At 47.9% G+C, this 13,329-nt stretch overlaps 1 protein-coding gene across 1 annotated transcript in view; it reads left to right on the top strand.

The window, feature by feature from the left end:
- The first annotated feature begins 1,172 nt into the window (after nucleotides 1-1,172).
- The window catches only part of LEMD1 (LEM domain containing 1), a 29,349-nt gene continuing 17,192 nt past the window's right edge, over nucleotides 1,173-13,329 (top strand). Inside the window, exons 1-4 of the mRNA XM_040985270.1 lie at nucleotides 1,173-1,232; nucleotides 2,584-2,702; nucleotides 3,258-3,380; nucleotides 6,242-6,306. Of these exons, the coding sequence (XP_040841204.1) occupies nucleotides 2,621-2,702; nucleotides 3,258-3,380; nucleotides 6,242-6,306 (270 nt within the window). The 5' untranslated portion in view covers nucleotides 1,173-1,232; nucleotides 2,584-2,620. The remainder of the gene's footprint in view (nucleotides 1,233-2,583; nucleotides 2,703-3,257; nucleotides 3,381-6,241; nucleotides 6,307-13,329) is intronic.

The raw sequence follows: 13,329 nt of genomic DNA, 5'->3' as shown, positions 1-13,329 counted from the left end.
GGACTCATTCTTGTGCGAAGTGGGCAGCACTGTTTGTATCGACTATCACAGGAAGGTCGGCTGGCCCAGGCTATGGTTCTGCAAAACGTTCTTGTTTATCTCACTCTCCTGCTTCTCTCTTATGTTTAAGATTCACTTAATTGTTTGAAAGACAGAGCTAGAGAAGTTGAAAGACACACACATAAACACACACACAGATTTTCCACTCAAAACTCTCTAAATGGTGGCAATAGTGGTGGGCTCGGCCGGGGGCCTGAAACTCCATCTAGGTCTTCTATGCAGGTACAGCAACCCGAGTACTTGAGCTATCTTTCACTTTTTTTTTTTTTTTTAAAGATTTGCTTATTTTTATTGGAAAGTCAGATCAGAATTATGGAGAAAAGGAAACAGAGAGAAAGATCTTCCATCCTCTGGTTCAATCCACAAATGGCTTCAATGATTGGTGCTGAGCTGATATGATGCCAGGAGCTTCATTGGGATCTTCCACGAGGATGCACAGTCCCATGGCTTTGAGCCATACTCCATGGCTTTCCCAGGCCACGAACAGGAAGCTGGATGGGAAGTAGAGTAGCCAGGACACAAACCAGCACCCATGTGGGATCCTGGCATTTGTAAGGTGAGGATTTAGCCATTGAGCTATTGTGCTGGGAGCTTTCTTCCAAGTGTATTAGTAGGGGGTTGAATCAGAAGTGGAGCAGCTGAAATTCAAGTGATCCAGATACTGGCATCACAAACAACTTAACCTGCTGTACCACAATGCCACCTCTCCTCTCCTTCTTTGCGCCTTATATGAGCAATCCTTACTGAACTCTTGTGGTTTCTTCCACTCCTCTGGTTTCCCTAGAGCATACGGCTCAATTGGCCATCGATTCCCATGGCCCCGTCCATGGGTGTCCTAGATATTTGAGTTTTTTTTGAGTTCTCCTTTCTCTCCCCAACTTCTAGGCAGCACCTGGACTGGTGGCTCTACCCTTCTTGACATTTTTCCCTAACAGTGTGCCTAGGAAGCCCACCATTGCCTCCTCTGTTTGCACTGCAGTGATATGAATCACCAGATTTGTACCTCCATCTGTTGCTAAGGGGGTTACTGATGTCACACTGTCAGGATTATGATCGCCATAATATCTTTCAGGCAGAAGGGGGCTGGTTGCTAGTGGAAACCCTAGAGTGACACTCACCCAAGCTTTAGTAACTAGCTGGTCTGCATGGACTTTAGACAGCCATGTGAAGGGGTAAGTGGATTCGTCCCCGGTTGGATTCCATTTGGATATTGTCTTCCATATGCGTGCTCCCTCTGGGCAGTTGTCTAGTGTCACTTGAAATTGATGAGGGCTCTTTCGGAGGTTATTTTGGGGAAGCTGGCGAAACAACAGACAGCTGTTCTCAGAACAAATGTCACAGGATCTGCCTAAGCCAGCGTTCAGGGGGGAAATAATCTGTCGTGTTGAAGGACTTTGTCCTTTTTCTTCCCAGAACTTGGTCGTTTCCTAGTGACCTAAAGGTATTAATTTAGCACCCAAACACAGAAAAGGAGGAAGCAGACATTTGCTAAGCACCTACTGTGTGCAAGAATGTGATTCTCCTTAAAGAACAGCTTTAAAGGGGGAGAGCTGGCCAGTTAGACAAGTGCAAACCACCTGTTTATTACTCATCACAGCTCACAGCTATCCTAGCTTGTGTGTGATGTTCTTCCTCATTGGACGTTGACTGATCGCCGATTAAGGCAAAGTCATTACTTCAAACTGGTTCAGATCCTCCAGTGTTGGGTAATGATCCTACTGCCATCTTATGAAACATGATAGAAACAGGCACAACAAACTCCAGAATTAAAATCTCTGTTAAAATGTTTGACGGGGAACTCTGTTCTTCTCAGCATGTTAAGCAAGCAGAGGGGTCAGTTTAGGAAACCCAAAGGTCAACCAAATCAATCTGATTGAACTTGAGCCCCTGCGACTTTGGAAAGCCATAGCAAGATCTTCACAAATTTCAAGGAATCCATTTGTGTGCCAGAGTAGTTGACTTCTTTTTTTTTTCCTTCAGATGCCAGTTCAGCAATTACGAAGTCTGCTGGTGGTTAATTAAAAACTACCATCTCGTTACGCTCAGAGTTAAATTACAAGTGTGCAAACGACTACTGTGCGCAATCACCAAATGCTCCGAACTCTCTATGCTGTCATCAGAAACGGGGCAGGGATAAATAACTTTCATTTAACTCGCGGAAAAAATCGCTCTCATCTCGTTCACGTTTAATTAACTTCTCAACGTCTCAGAACCTGAGTCTTACTCAGAGCTTCTGAGCAGCCGTGGAAAGATGAGTTCATTTTGTCAGCGAGATTTTTTTTTTTCTTTCATGAGTTGAGTAGAAAAGACTGACCCTCTTACCCAAGTGACCTCTACCCACGGATGCAACAGAAGCCCAGTAGGGGCTTATTGCAGAAAAGAGCAGGAAGTGCTGATGTGTGTTTGATTACCAGTGCACCTCCCAGGATGGGGAGACGGGATTGTAAAGGCTTTGGTGGGCTAGTACTTAGAGCACTTCTTTGGAAGGCTATGCTAATAGACTTCATGTTTTACTCTCTCAAGGGTTTCCAGGTCACACAGAGGCCACTCTTCTATCACCATGGTGGACATGAAGTGTCTGAGTGACTGTGAGCTTCACAGCCAGCTGCAGAAACTCGGCTTCTCACCCGGCCCCATACTACGTAGGTGTCCAGCAGGTGCTAGCGGTTGGCTTTTAGTGTTCACGAGCTCCCTCCAAAGACTTACAACGATCCACTGAAGCAGCAACACATGCTGTAAGAACCATTACCACAGACATGGGGGAACAGAGCAAGCAGAAAACCCCAAGAGGGAAGAAGCCCTAAGCCTAACAGATTAGTAAGTATGGCGCCCGAGAGAATGGACTGACTCTTGCCAGCTGTGAGAAACCCAGTTGCTCCCTTGACTCTCTTGGCCTGGTTTTTCTCTTTGTTCAAAGCATGCATGTCATATGAACTATCTGTGGATCTGTTATCCATATGCTTATACACAGCCTAGTCACACATATCCAAGGCCTGATTCTATGGCTAATCCACAGAGACATCCCCCAAGAGTCTGTGAAAAGGAGAGATTAGGTAACAGTAGAGCCCTCCTCATTTCCAAAGCCACAACTGATCGCTAACATGAGGTACGAGAATCAAGGTCTTGGTCAGGAAACCTGAAACTCAGGAGGACCATGTGCAAAAATGATTTCATTTATTCTTCATGTTCCTCCTCAGCGTCCACCAGAAAAGTATATGAAAAGAAGTTACAGCAGTTGCTGGCCTCCATTCCCTGTGCTTCCCCTGTTGCCGAGGGACCCACCAAACCCGGAGAGTCTCAGGACAGCGATGACAGCCAAGGTACCTTCGTTAACCATTCCGTCATGTGGCAGCTTTCCACTCATTGATACCATGTCCGCTATAATGAGTGCAGCTTCCCAGGCTGTGACCTGGAAGAGAGCTGAGGGCTTGTTTACACGAAGAGCCTGGAAAATAGACCCCTGGGCAGCATGAGGGACCCCACACCTGCATTCACCCTGGAGACTCACCTAACTGGTGGAAGGCTGCGGGGAGGACAGGTCCTTACAGATCCTGTCACTCACATGTGTTGACTTCTTGCACCCAACGTTCCTATAGGTGAATTCTGGATCTCTTTTGATGTCTCAACATCAGACAAGTTTGCCTCTATCAACAAATCTGACCATTGTTTTCTTTAGGTTAAATGGTGGTATGCCTATTTAAGAAAGATTCAGCCCCTTTTCCACAAGGTGCCCTCCTGGTTTCCATGGGGCTGGCAGTGCTGGTCCCTTTGGGTTGCATGCTGTGTTGGGAGAGGGGCCTCAGGGACCCCTAGTTCTGCTGATGGTACCCAGGACCAGGTACATAAGGCCCCTGCCATTGTTTCTGCTATCAGGGTTCTTAGCGAATGGCCTTGATGAGTTCCACAATACATTCCAAGGCTTTTCTTCTTTTTTTTTTTTCCATCCAATAGCAGTTCTGTGAGCCATTGCCAAACAACACTGACTGAGGGTCATCCATGCAGGATGGACCTACTGTGCATTGTCTCATTTTGCCCCCACAGCACTTAGCATTTAATGACTATCCAATGTCAGGTGGCTGGGAAGTGGCCCCAAAGATAAAACCATGCCATGGAGGGCCTCAGGGCTCATGTATCTTCCCTAACCTGCCCATGTCCAGCTTCCAGAGCAAGCACAGAGCAGAAATTCAGGCCATGTTTGCTGAAGGAGTGACAGAACTCAGTGATTCTGAACCCAGCTCTGGCTCAAAAATTTTATTCTTCCCACCCTATGCTCTATACTTTCATTTCTACTGTGGGAATGAACACATGATAGTCCACACCACGTGTGATGTACAAAACTGAACAACTTCATGTAGTTTGAGTTAATATTTCAACAAATAATACAAGTGCCTGGAACCCTTGGGAAAGAAATCTCTGGACTCCTGTATTGGAGGAGGTACAGATGCTGAGTGCATTCCCCAGGGGCTGGGCACAGCTGGCCTCCTTTGAGAAGGGCAGCAAGGCTAGAGAATGGAAGGCACAGTGAGCCTGGGGGTCCTCAGAAGTCACGGGGTTCCTGACTGTAGACCAGGTTCCAAGTCCTGCCCTAGCCCTGGGCCTGTGTGTACTGCCCCGGAGGACTAGATGAACCCTGGAGGAAGAGCAGGGCCAGATTCCAGAAGCATTTGGGACTGTAGCCCAAGGTTGCAGGTTCAAGCTGTTGTGGGTCCTGCATGCAATCTGCGTATGGGTGCGTTTGGATTGGTCCTTGAATTGATGAACTTGACCACTCCTGAGTCTCCCCCAAGGCCAGGCGACTTCCAGGCCAGCAGGCGAGAGCAGCAGCTGTGACTCAGCCTGGCCTTTGTAGTGTTCATCTGTTCAGCTGCATGGCCACTGGCCAAGGAGAGCAGGTGGAAAACCCAGGTCTCCAGAATGCAGGGGCCGAACCAGAGATGTGAATGTGCTCATTGGAAGAATCTCATAGCTGCTGCTGCCATTAGAGGGGTTTGGAATGGAACTTTTGTTCCTCTGTGTGTGTGTGTGTGTGTAGATTCAACCTTGGCCATTTCACAGAAACACCTGCGATGAGGTCATGGGGTGAAGGCAGTGGTACAGGGAGTTCAAGACCTGTGGGTTGAGACTTAGATGCTCCAAACATTTTGTGGGCAAGAGTTCTCTTGGTTAAATGTAATTTGTTTATTTGAAAGACAGAGAAAAAAAGGAGAGCTTGTCCACTCATTAGATTTCTCCCCAAAAGCCTGCTACAGTTGGGGCTGGGCCAATGCCAGGAGCCAAGAGCCAGGAGCCAAGCACTGAATCCAGGTGCACCAAGTGCCTGCTGCTGCCCAGGGTGCAATGGGGCAGCAGGAGGATGGATTAGATGCAGAGCAAGGACTTGAGCCAGGACCAGAGAGGAGGAATGCAGGTGTCCTGAGTGGTGGTGAATGCCTGCCCATGGGTTAGATTTGTCTCACTTTCACTCACTGTTATGGCATGGGGTGAAACAGCTTTATATCAGATCTTCCACGGATGTTCACCTTGGAGAGCAGGTCAGACCCCTGCAGTCCAGGACTCCTCCCTGGGGGCCCAAGTCTTGCCCTCTGGCACCTCACCAGTACTTGGCTGCCTCTGACAGTTCCCGGTTTTCAAGCCTTTCAGCACAAGTCTGGCCTTCCCTTCCACAAGGTACTTTTTTGGATACTGAGGGAGAAAATCCTCCTACCCCATCTGGCCAGGCAGGGACATGCAGAGCTTTCTTCCGGCTTGCTCCAGGGGAACAGACTAGAAGTTTCTGCTCAGAGGTGCAGCCCGCACAAGTATTTCTTTCAGAGACACTTCACCACCAGGGCACCTTGAAAAGCTCTTAGGAAAATGGAATTCAGTGATAAGCTTGTTTTAGTGCCCCCACCCCCAAATGAAAATGTGAGACATGTGTGGGGTTTTTCATACTGCACATTTCCTGTGTGCTTTTTAAAGGCTTTGTGTGTGCAGCTTCCCTGTAATTCCAGGGAGGGTTTGCCAAGTCTCCCGCAGTTCCAGAGAAAGACTTGTTTCCCTGGGAAGGGCAATGGGAACTTTCCTCCTCTCTCAACAAAGCCGGGTGGTTGAAGGATTCACCCCTCCTGATTGCTTTTGATGCCCCTCGGCAAGCTCGTGTATTTTCTCACAGCCTCTTCTCCTTTTGTTTCCCATGATCCAGAGCTTAATATCATTTTGAAAGGAAATATCACACTCTCTGCAGAAAAAAGCAAGGAACTCCAAAAAGTATGTATCATTCTAATGCCGGAATGCTTTTATACCTGTATCCAAGTAGGAGATAGCACTCTTCTTGTGTGTTACCAAAAAGAACAGCAAGCTACTGTGTAATGCCAGAGTGATAAAATCCCAGGCTCGGTGGGATCGGCTTTAAAGTTTGTGTTTATTTTATCTATTTGAAAGATACACAGGCAGGGAGAGAGAGAGAGAGAAGAGAGAAGAGAGATCCCATGTCCTGGCTCATTCCCCAAGTACTAGCAACAGTTAGGACAGCATCAAATGAAAGACAGGAACCAGGAACTCAGTGAGGTCTCACACTGGGTTGATCTACCACTGCTGCCTCCCAGAGCATGCATCAGCAGGGAGGTGAGACTGCAAAAGGAGCTGGGATTCAAACCCAGGCTCCCTGGAGTGGACTACAGGTGTCCCAAGGGGATGTCTTACCTGCTGTGCTAAAGCTCCACTTGCAGGGGTCTATTGGGTGAGGTGGTTTCCATGTTCTACCAGAGGACCTGAAGTTAACAGGGTGTCATTCCTGCCCCTCCCTGAAAGCTGCCATCCTGCCCACCCAGTACCATGCCCTCCACCCCATCCCAGTTCCTTCTACCACCAGAAATCCATGCCTAGAAGGGGTTTTGTGAGAGAATGTGTGCTGTGCAAAGACTAGGCATGGGGCTCAAAATTGTTTTACCCTAAAATATGCTGAGCTTGTCCTCCCATTTCCCCAGAGCTGTATGAGTGCCCTGGTGAACTCACACGAGGCCCTGAGCTAGGGTTCTGCCAAGGTCCACAGTGAACATGTCTCTTTTTCTCCTTCCCCTTCACCAGGCACTAAGGCTTGGCTACCACAGCACCCCCATATTGAATCTCAAGTTCAAGTAGGCAAAGTCGTGGGTCTAGGGGTAAGCCTGGCTCAGGGAGAGACTCCTCAGGTGACCTGGGGCTATCTAACAGGGGTCAGCCTGTGGAGTTTCTCGGTAGCTCCCAGCGTGCAAGGCGAGTGTGGGTGGGGGATGGAAAGAGGGACACATGTGGAGCAGGTGCTTGCGCAGAAAGTCTCATGCCAACTCTGGCAACATTTTCCATCTTCTGACTTCTGCCCTATTGCATCCTGAGACACCTGCTTTTTTAGATTTGGACAACTCTGTACTCTTGGGTTCTTGGCTCTGTGGCACTGATGGTTTCTTTTTCTCACTAGTCTGTGTCTTGGACCTTCATGGCACCTGTGCCTGAGAACTCTGTCTTCAGCCCTGTCTCTTCCTCATTTGTATCATTTGGTGTCTCATCCGTTTGAGTTCTCCACATGGGGTCTGCCTTTATTTGAAAGCAAGAGTGATAGAGAGAGAGATAGAGAAGATAGAGAAACACAGAGAGATAGAGAAACACACTTTCTTCTGTGGTTCAGTCTCCAAACACCTGTAACAACCAGGGCTGAAGCCAGAGGCCGGGGGCTAGGAGCTCCATCTGGGTCCCTCATGTGGGTGGCAGGAACTCAAGTACTTGGGCCAGCATCTGCTGCCTCCCAGGTGCATTAGCAACAAGTTAGATCAGAAGTGGAGGCATGCCTCTCCCAGTCTCTCTGATACGGGATACAGGCGTCCCCATGGCAGCTTAATTCACTCTTGCCAATGCCTGCCTATCAACTAGTAGTTTTACCTCATTCAGTCACTAGGGTCATGAGGAGGAGCCCAACACTCCCCCCTGACAAATTCATGTCATAATTCTGGGAGACAGATAAGCCAATGTGCTACAACTAGGAACCATCGAAAACTTTGTGAAACATGAAATGAAAAGATATGTTTTTTACGCAAAACTTTTCAAAATCTGTTTTTTTTTAAACAATACACATTTTCATGAACTTTCTAGAGGCCCACAGCTTCGAAAACTACCTGCTGAATTTAAATAAATGACAAAAAGGCCCAAGTGCACTTTGCTGTGACACACTTTGGTTTCTCATTTAAACATGATTCAGGGTTGATGAAACAGTTCTGATAGCACGCTCCACTTTCTAAAGAGATATTAAAAAGTCTTCCAAATGGCTCATTAAAGGAATCCTTCCCATTCAGGAAGCCCTTTTGTGTGGTCCCCGCGAAGATGCACTCTGAGAGAAAGGCATCAGTGCCTCTAACAGCACCAGGCGGGCCCTGGGCCCTTGCGCTTCGCCTTCACGAAAACCTGAAATAAAACTGCATCAGTATTCTGAATGGGCAATAGAAATAAACAAAAGTTTGTGATGGCATAAAATCTTTTGATCTGAAGGATTTATAGAAGCTGTTTTGATGTCTCGAAGGGGCCTGAAGACACCTGCTCAACCTTAAATCCAAAAGGAAATGTAAACAAGCATTTAAATGTCCGCGTAGAAGGTGGCAGCAAGTATGTTGATGGAGACGCTTGTCTAACACTGTAGACTTTAATTACTTAAGAGCAGTGGTCTGTGCCTAACAATCCTTTAAGTACCTAGAAAGGAAGCATTTGCATGCCTCTAAAACAGCATTTTTTCTTCTCACGTGAGCAAGAATACACGTAGAACAGAAGCTGCTCTAAGAATTGGGCTATGTCTGTTTCTGGACCCTGTTGGGCACTGCCTATGTTAGTTTAATCAAACCGTACATGAAGCATCCTGTCCAAGTCACTAAGACTGCTCAGAAATCAGGATGTTTTTAAAAAAACATTCTTAAAAAAATACGTATATTTGGGCTCAGCACGGTAGTCTAGTGGCTAAAGTGCTTGCCCTGCACGAGCTGGGATCCCATATGGGTGCCAGTTTGTGTCCCAGCTGCCCCACTTCCCATCCAGCTCCCTCTTGTGGCCTGGAAAAGCAGTCAAGGACAGCTGAAAGCCTTGGGACCCTGTACCTGTGTGGGATACCCAGAAGAAATTCCTGGATCCTGGCTTCAGGTTCGCTCAGCTCTGGCTGTTGTGGCCACTTGGGGGAGTGAATCAGCGGACAGAAGATCTTCTCTCTGTCTCTCCTCCTCTCTCTTGTATATCTGATTTTCCAATAAAAAATAAACAAATGTTTTTTTATACATATATTTATTGGAATATATTCAAATATATATTTACATATATATTTGAAAGGCAGAGTTACAGAGAGAGACAAAGGATCTTTCATCTGTTGGTTCACTCCCCAAATGGCAGCAGGAGCTGGGGCTGAGCCAGCCCAGAGCCAGGAGCCTAGAACTCCATTTGTGCCTCTCATATCAATGACAGGGGTTCAAGTACTTGAGCCATATTCTGCTGCTTTCCCAGGTGTGTTAGCAGGAAGCTGGATCAGAAGTGGAGCAGTCAGGATTTGAGCCTTTGCTTCCATAGAATGCCAGAGTCACAGAAGGCAGCTTAAGCCACTGCAACATCTTGGCTCTAGCAGGTGGATTTCTGTCTTGGTCAGGGGATGATTTCCACTAGAAGGACCCTGGATGCAGCTTCTCCTCCCCATGATGGAGCACAGAGTGATGTTGGTATGTGTCTTAGGCTCCAAGGGTCCCTTTGCCAAATAAGGAAAATGGGATTGCAGGTGACAGCGGGTACAGTAACTTACAATAGCAGATGGCATCAAATGTGGGTATTGGATTAGGAGGCCTGTGCAGTTACCGTCTCAGCCAGGGTATGTGGGAGGACAGAAGAAGTACACGGGCCTCAGGGATGCACAGTGACAATAGACCAGTGGCACTCTCCTGAGTGAATGGGGGCACTGAGGCCCCAGGTTTGGGAGCAAGGCCAAGGTGTGTGTGTGTGTATTTGTGCACCCAGTCTTCAGAGGACACTGGCCCTGGAGGGTGTGCTCCTGTGCAACCCTCTCTCAGAATGCCCATACTCCGTGCCAACCAGCACCTGCTCTTTCTGGCCCACACTTGCAGTTCCTTCTGCTCTCCCAGCCTAGAAACTCCCTTCCCATTTGCCACCTTCCCTGCATACAACACTGCCTTCAGAAGGACATTTGGCCTGGGAATCTGCTTTTTCAACCAGCTTCCATCTCATTCTGCCCAGAGCTTGCGCTCTCCGGGGTATGAGATATAGATGTGGTTTTAACTTTTGTGTATTTCATTTGTGTGTTTTGTGTGTTTCATTCAGGGCCAGGCATGTAGGGAGAAGCAGCTTCCTTATTCCCTGATGGCTGCCCTGAGAAGTACCTTTTCCACTTTCCATGCTGGCTGCCCCTCCTTGATCAGGTATCCTGTTCTGCACCATGCATGCACCACATCGCTTAAATGCTGCTTGGTGCATGCCCTTGAGGGCCAGTGCTGAGGCCCTCATGAATCGATGCCCATCCAAAGGACTGTGGACCTCTATTCCCTGGGTCTTGGCCCATGAGGCAACGACTTTGCATTTGATGCTGAGTGCTGCATAGAGCAAGAGCTAAAGGCAGAGGGAGGCAGAGCTTCAGTCCCAAGGACACATAATGGTGAGGTCTGGGAACAAAACCATGGGTTCAAGGTCCCACCACCTGGGTCCCCACCTCAGTGCTGCTAACTGGGCCTCCACCTCTGCCTGTCAGCACCCACTCATTCGCACCAAGGAAGTGGTCTCACTTCATAGGAAAGGTTGAGCTATGTCAAGCAGAATAGCAATGGCAGATTGGTGTTGTGTTGCTTACTTACAATTAAGAACTGTTATTACCCTTATCACACTTTTATATAAAAAGCATGATAATGGGGTTTGGCATTGGGCAGAGCCAGTTAAGCCACCCCTGCAATGCTGGATCTCCATTTGGGTGCCAGTTCAAGTCACGGCTGCTCTGCTTCCCAGCAAGCTCCCTGCTAATACACCCAGAAGAGCACTTGGGCCCTTGAACCCAAATGGGAAGTGCCAGGTTCCTGACTTCTGCTTGGCCCAGCCCTGACCACTGCAACCATCTGGAGAGTAAATTAGCAGATAGAAAACCTCTTTCTCTATGTTTCTCCCTCTCTCTGTAACTCTGCCTTACACATAAACAAATCTTAAAGCATGATACTTAGTCACCTGTAATACACACAGCATGAAAAAGCACGAAAGTAGAATCCTTATTGCTGGACACCTTAGTGCTAGAGCATGAAACTTCTCAGAGTTCCTGTAGATTTATTTAAAGAAGCAAATGCGTGGCTGATCCCCTTCTTTCATGCCCCTGACAGTTTTAGTGAGTCGGGAAAGGCATTTCCTTCCGTGGGGTGAGTGTAGTCTGTCTCTGCCTAGGGACTTTTTCTCGCATTCATCAACTTTTCAACTCTGCACACACCAGCTGTGTGTCTGGGAGCTCTGTTCTGTTCAGATGCTGTTGACCTGAGTTAGCGTCAGATATTGTGGGTGAAGGTTCCACAAGATTGCCTCCTGCCATCTAAGAGGGTCCCCTTCTGAGTTCCCCATGCTGTCATCAGGGTTCCTACAACCCCCTCTTTGGTCTGAGAATTTACCAGGACAGCTGGTAGAACTCAGAAATGCTCCTGCATGTTTCCAGGTCATTCTGAAGGCGACACCAGGCAGGTGTGGGGCCTCGTCAGATCCACCCACTCAGCACTATGCTGCATTTACCAACACAGGAGAACTTTAAAAACCCTAGAAGGGTGAAGGTTAAGGTTAACAGCAAGTGAAGCCAATGCTTTGGGTGCTCATGTCCCTTGTCAGAGTGCCCGGCTTTGAGTCCTAGCTCCATTTCTGATGCACATGCGCACCTTGGGATGTAGCAGCTGGTCTAGGAACACAGGTACAGGTGACGCAGCAGGTGATGTAAGTGGTACACTCAACATGGCAGAACTGATTTGAGCTCTGGGCTCTTGACTTCAGTCTGGCTGAGCCCCAGCTCTGGCAGACATGTCAAGGATAACTCGGCAAACAGATCTCTTTCCATCTGTTCTCTGTCTCTCTGCCTTTCCAAAATAAGATGAACATAAATGAACAAATATTGAAAGGAAAGATGGAAAGGAAAGCTCTCCAAAGATTCAAGCATCTCAGCAACTCCCCTATCAGGAAACACATGTCTCAGGGTACCCTGGCATCACAAAGGTAAACTTCGAATTGGATCAGATTTCTTTTTAAAAGATTTGTTTGTTTTTTATTGGAAAGGGAGATTTACAGAGAAAAGGAGATACAGAGAAAAAGATCCATCCACCAATTCTCTCCCACAAGTAGCCACAATAGCTGGAGCTGAGCCAATCTGAAGCCAGCAGCCAGGAGCTTCTTGTGGGTCTCCCAAACAGGTGCAGGGTCCCAAGGCTTTGGACCATCCTCTACTGTTTCCTCAGGCCACAAGCAGGGAGCTGGGTGGGGAGTGGAGCAGCCAGGACACAAACAGGTGCCCATATGGAATAACAGCACTTGCAGGAGGAGGATTAGCCAATTGAGCCATTGCACCAGCCCCAGAGATAGCATGTTCTTAGTCTTGGAGGCCATGCAATCTCTGCCAGAATTCCCCAGAAATAATGCTGTGCTGTGTCTGCTGCATCGTCCCAGGAACAGACACAGTCAGCCTGTCCCATGGTTTGCAACATGAGCCTCAGCAACCCAGAAAAGTTGGTGTCTCTTCAGTTTCTCCACCAGAAAAACCCTCCGTTTCTGCTTGTAATTGAACAGCATTTGGGGGCAGGGAGAATGTCTGAGCTGACACCAACAGAACCACACCTCATGAATCCTCACAGCAAGAGTAACGGCCTGAATTAACTTGCATCCCCAGGGTGGCCCTTTCAGGCGATTTCTGCAGGCCCTTCTGTTTTCACCATCAGCTTCTCCTGGAAGGACTGTCTGTCCCTTCTCTTTTTAGCCACCCACTCATAAACTTACAGTGGAATGAACTCAGATTCCTCTTTCAACGAGTTGTATCCCTTGGTGCCATTATTTATTTAAATACTCAAACTGCTCAAGATTTTGCCAGTAGAAGCCCTCTCCAAAAGGATGCTATTTTCTTGGTAGGAAAAGTTTCAGTATGAGCATCTTCCCAGGCATACAGGGAAGGAAGTGGTGTGGCAGGCTACCATTTCTCCTGTCCAGGAGCCCTGGCTCCCTTCATAGTAGCAAGGACTTTAGGAAGTGACCTCCACGCCTTCAGGGAGCTCCTTCCTG

The sequence above is a fragment of the Ochotona curzoniae genome, unplaced genomic scaffold (assembly GCF_017591425.1).
Source record: "Ochotona curzoniae isolate NIBS_2020 unplaced genomic scaffold, NIBS_Ocur_1.0 contig_430, whole genome shotgun sequence".
NCBI classification, from domain to species: domain Eukaryota; kingdom Metazoa; phylum Chordata; class Mammalia; order Lagomorpha; family Ochotonidae; genus Ochotona; species Ochotona curzoniae.
This window is presented reverse-complemented; position numbering and strand designations above follow the sequence as displayed.